Here is a 4,708-nt window from a genome sequence, read left to right as displayed (position 1 = left end):
CTCTGCTTTCTTCCATCCAGTCACTCTTCTATCCAATTAACTAACTTATCCACCCCCCACAGATATAGTTTTTTGACAAGCCTTTTATGTGGCACTTTATCAAATGCTTTCTGAAAATCCAGATACACCAAATCTACACCTGAAGACGAAAGGCGGAAGACTTTCGAAACGTCGTCCTCTACATCTGTAGTTTTCTACAACAGGCAGTTGCTGTCCATTTGAAACTTAGATTGAACTACTCTTTAGATTGTATTTATTTACTAAAACAATGTACTTAACCCGTTTTACGATTTACCTGTAAGATTAATTACAGCTAAGCCTAAAAGTACAATTCGTGTCCTAATCTTAATCTAACGTTGTAACTTGTAGTTGTAGTTCAGATTGTACCACTGAGCTCTAATTTAAAACATTAACCCGAGTATTTTTTTACCAGTCTCACTATATCTACTTAATCTTTTGTTATTCAACCCAAATCATTACAAATGATAATATTAGTATTAAATAATAATAAAAAATCTATAACAGTATAACTCATTCCAATATTTTCTCTTTTCCTTAGCGCCCAATCGTCACACCTCACCATAAGTACTAAAACACAGTACTACATATAAAAAAATAAACACATTGTAAAGCAAAATGTCCTAGTTGGGGGCTTGCCCTAATTATACAGATTAAACGCATTTAATAATGTCGAACCAGCTGCGAACAACGAAGCAATTTCATTTAAGAATAACAGGTGAAATATATACTGTGATTGGCAGAAGCGCGCAAAGTCAACGATGAATAGAAATTCCACTCCTGATGAACCCTCTTTTCGAAGATGGAGAGTGTATGGCTACCTTTTCCAGACTATTTTGTACAATATTTTGTCCTCATAAATAATTTATATATTTATCTAGACACACACACACACACATATATATATATTTATTTATTACACCTTCTTATTCTTTAGATGGCGCAACTTTGATATCTCATAGCCTTTAACCTTTGGGTAGATTAATGTCAAATCGAATTGTTCTTGCACTAGTAGACTAAATTTTTATGGATTAACGGTAGTCGAAATACTTCCCATAATTGTTCGCATTAGAAGTTTGATAAACTGTTTTTATTCGCACAGGTTTAGGTTTTATGCAAATGTAATATTGGACTGCAAAGTGAAATGGCTTCTAGGTTTGGAACGGTGTTGGTCGGTACGTAGAACTACGACTGCCATTGTACCAATACCATTTGTAAATTGTATCACTAGTATTAGCATTATTCATATCGGATTTTTAATTTGGTTAAATTTCTATATATTTTTTGTTAACACGAGTTTTAAGTGTAATTTTCTTTCTTAATTATTCATAGGAAGTCCTCCAACATAGCCTGATCTGTGGCAGTGATCTCCACTAACCCATAGTTTATAATATTTATAACTGTGATTACATTTACAATACAGTTCATGATATATCATTGTATAACTACTACTAGTAGTACTAGTAATGCTATTACTATTGATATTATGTAGTTGTACTGGACTACTATACTAAGCGTACTGTCAAATATTTTGAGTCAATAACTTGAATGAGAAAATGTACTGAAAGTGAGATTGCTCAGACCTCTTCTAGTAAAATATGCAACTGAAACACTAAAATATAACTAAATGTAGCCTTTCTAATTCATGTTCCTATACAGTAATGTTTCAAAAGTGACAATGCCTCATGATTAGTAGTAGCTTATATAATCATTTATACTTTTGATAAATTGCTGATTAGCTAACTTGAAAAGTAGTACATCACTAACTAAGTAACTTTAGAACTATTTAAGAAGCTGAATAGTGATTATGTAAACTAATCACTGAAAATGACTGAATTTAAATTACTAAAATATTATACATCAAAGGTTTTAAATGAGCTCAAATTGCAGATATATCAACTAGCAAGTCAATCAGTAAGTTTAAGAATAAATTAAACAGGTCTTTAGTTCTTTTGTGCTCCAAAGGAAATAAGTTCAGAAGTGTGAACTATTCCAAAATGTTTAAAACATTTTAACTCTATTATTGTCATAATCGAATTCTGCTCTTTTTTCCAACATGTCGAGGGCTTGGAATTCATAATTCCAGATGATATTTTAGAGGTTGTGGGGAATATATGAGAAGGGGTTTTTTAGGCATAGTTTGGAGTAGGGTGGTAATAGAAAATGGGATATCCTAGGTAAGGCAAATGGCTTATTGTTATCCCTTGGAAATGAAATGCTAACTTCTTCCTTTTACAGATAATCACACATGTTCTTAGAAGGTTAGACACCAATGCACCTCTCCCACAAAAAGTGAGATATTTCCAAATTTTTCTACCCCCAAGTGCATATTTATGTATTTCTTAGTATTAAAGCTCCCTAATCATATTCTTTTCCATTTACCAAGACTGTCAAAATCGTTTATAATATGAGAAACAATCTTAAAAGAATTGGCTCTTCCTAGCATCTTAATATCACTATCAGTAGCAAATTTAGAAATGTTACTGTGGAAGAAGTCTTCCATAAATAGCCCTGAAGAATTGCACTATTCACAATTTTTCACTCTGTAAAATGCTCATTTAACACCCTTAAGTTCATTTTCATTATTAACCCGTGTATTTTTTTACCTGTTCCATATCCACAAGTACTTTATCAAAGTTTTATGAAAATTAAGATGCACAGTAACTACTAGGATGCCTGTTAAAAAAAATTATATGGAAGCTAACAAGCTAGTAAGAAAAGACAGCTTTTTTAAAACCAAGCAAATAATCACTAATCAAATAAAAGCTTGTCAAATACTTTTCTAATTGACTTCTGACAACAGGATCTAATAATTTGCTAAATACAGAAGTCATACTAATTAGTGTATAGTTTACTAGACCCCCTCATGATAATTTGTATTTGGAAACAGTGATCACATTGACAACCTTCTAATAATGATTGGAATATGTCTAAGAAATATTTAAAACATAATGTAACATGAGGTTTTGAAATTGCTGAGATAAATCTTATATTAGAGCCAAGTTCTCAAGCCAGATAATTTATATAAATAGCTTTTATGAATAAAAAATATTCAACTTTGTATGGGAATTTTTGAGATAGCATAAAATTCTTAAAGAAAATTAAAGCTTACCATTTATTGCTATTGACATGAACTGAAATGTTGTTGTTGAACTATTACTAGACATTTGGTTAAGTTTCATGTTTTTTAAATGGTATTTAGACACATTAGAATTAATTCCATGTGTTCGTTATGAAATTTAGGTAATACTAACTCTCCATAATTTCACATCCCATTTCTTAGTTTTATAAACATTTAAATAATAATCTTATTCACTAGTTACAGTGCAAAAATTATATTCAGAGTATTGCTATTTCAGTGATGAACACTTGCTAAATAACAGTAAGTATATTGTACTTAACATAAATAGCCAGATGCCGGCTCTAATTTATAAATTATTGTTACTAATAGGCTGCACATTATGGATGTATAACTTAAATAATAAATAAAGGTTGAAAAAAATTGTATGAATATAAATTTAGTAAGAGATGAGAATAATATCAAAGTAAGTGAATTACACCATTGTTAGTTTAGTGATTATAATTTATATAATATTATAATCAGGATTTGGAGTTTCAAGTCCAATTACCAAAGAACTCCAAGAAGGTGGTTTATTATTTGGTATGAAGTGTTATTGGAGGATGAGAAAAATGCATTACTTTAATTAATTACGTTAATTCCATATGAAGCTCCTGCCCAGTTTCTTTTTCTCCTCATTATTTTAACCTTACTATTTATTTTCACTTGTTTTTGAAAGTTATGATTGATCAAGAGTTCTTTAAATCTGCTTTATGAAATGCTAATTTTTTTCTGAATTTTTTTGAAAGGTGGTGGTAGTGGATTTATTGGTTCTGCCCTTTCCAAGGTACTTCGAACAGCTGGTTATGATGTCATCACAGTGTCTCGAAAGCCTGGAGTTTGGCAAATAACCTGGGTATAATTTCTTCTTTATTATTTGAAAATACTTCTAACTGGATATTTGTTAAAAAATGACTTTTAAGTCATAGTGATTAATGCAACAATTCTAATTTTAAATGACTTTAATCACAAAATTTCTCTTGAAGCACCATATATTTAAACATGACTTATAAATTACAAAATATTGTAATGCAGTTGTTAAAATTTCTTTTATGACATGAGTTATGAAGCATGTTATGTATTACAATTTTGAAAGGTCTGAAACTGAGTTAAATGATACTTTAAATTTAGTAGTTAAATTGTACTTTGGATTTAGCAGTTAAGGAAAAGCCGATATATAGTCAGTTTATGATATTTGCCAACAAGGTTGATACAAACAATTTTCTTTTTTTAACACAAATGTTTCAATATACAAACAACAATACAGTTTACAATAACAGTTATTACAAATAGTTATTACAAACACTGATGTATATACAAGAATTCCTTTCTAGTCTGGAACTTCCTTTATGTTATTGAGGGTTCACATTGAGCTAGTTAATTACGAGTTGATGTTGGTGCAATTCGCTTAACAGGAGCTAGCTAGCTTTGTCCTTCGTTATTTACCAGCCACAAATGCCGAGTTTTCCACCGTAAAGGTATATAATATTTTTGTAAAAATACTAATATCCGATAAGAATCCACTGAAGTTAAATGGTTTGTAATGTTCGAACTTTGTAAATGCTCCTAGTT

General features: G+C 30.3%; 1 protein-coding gene across 1 annotated transcript in view; it reads left to right on the top strand.

The window, feature by feature from the left end:
• Nucleotides 1-970: 970 nt before the first annotated feature.
• LOC106469707 (epimerase family protein SDR39U1-like) overlaps nt 971-4,708 on the top strand; it is a 20,321-nt gene continuing 16,583 nt past the window's right edge. Inside the window, exons 1-2 of the mRNA XM_013930222.2 lie at nt 971-1,193; nt 3,886-3,992. Of these exons, the coding sequence (XP_013785676.1) occupies nt 1,163-1,193; nt 3,886-3,992 (138 nt within the window). The 5' untranslated portion in view covers nt 971-1,162. The remainder of the gene's footprint in view (nt 1,194-3,885; nt 3,993-4,708) is intronic.

The sequence above is a fragment of the Limulus polyphemus genome, unplaced genomic scaffold (assembly GCF_000517525.1).
Source record: "Limulus polyphemus unplaced genomic scaffold, Limulus_polyphemus-2.1.2 Scaffold98, whole genome shotgun sequence".
In the NCBI taxonomy this organism is placed as follows: Eukaryota; Metazoa; Arthropoda; class Merostomata; order Xiphosura; family Limulidae; genus Limulus; species Limulus polyphemus.
The sequence above is the reverse complement of the archived record's forward strand: the minus strand, read 5'-3'. Positions and strand labels throughout refer to the sequence as shown.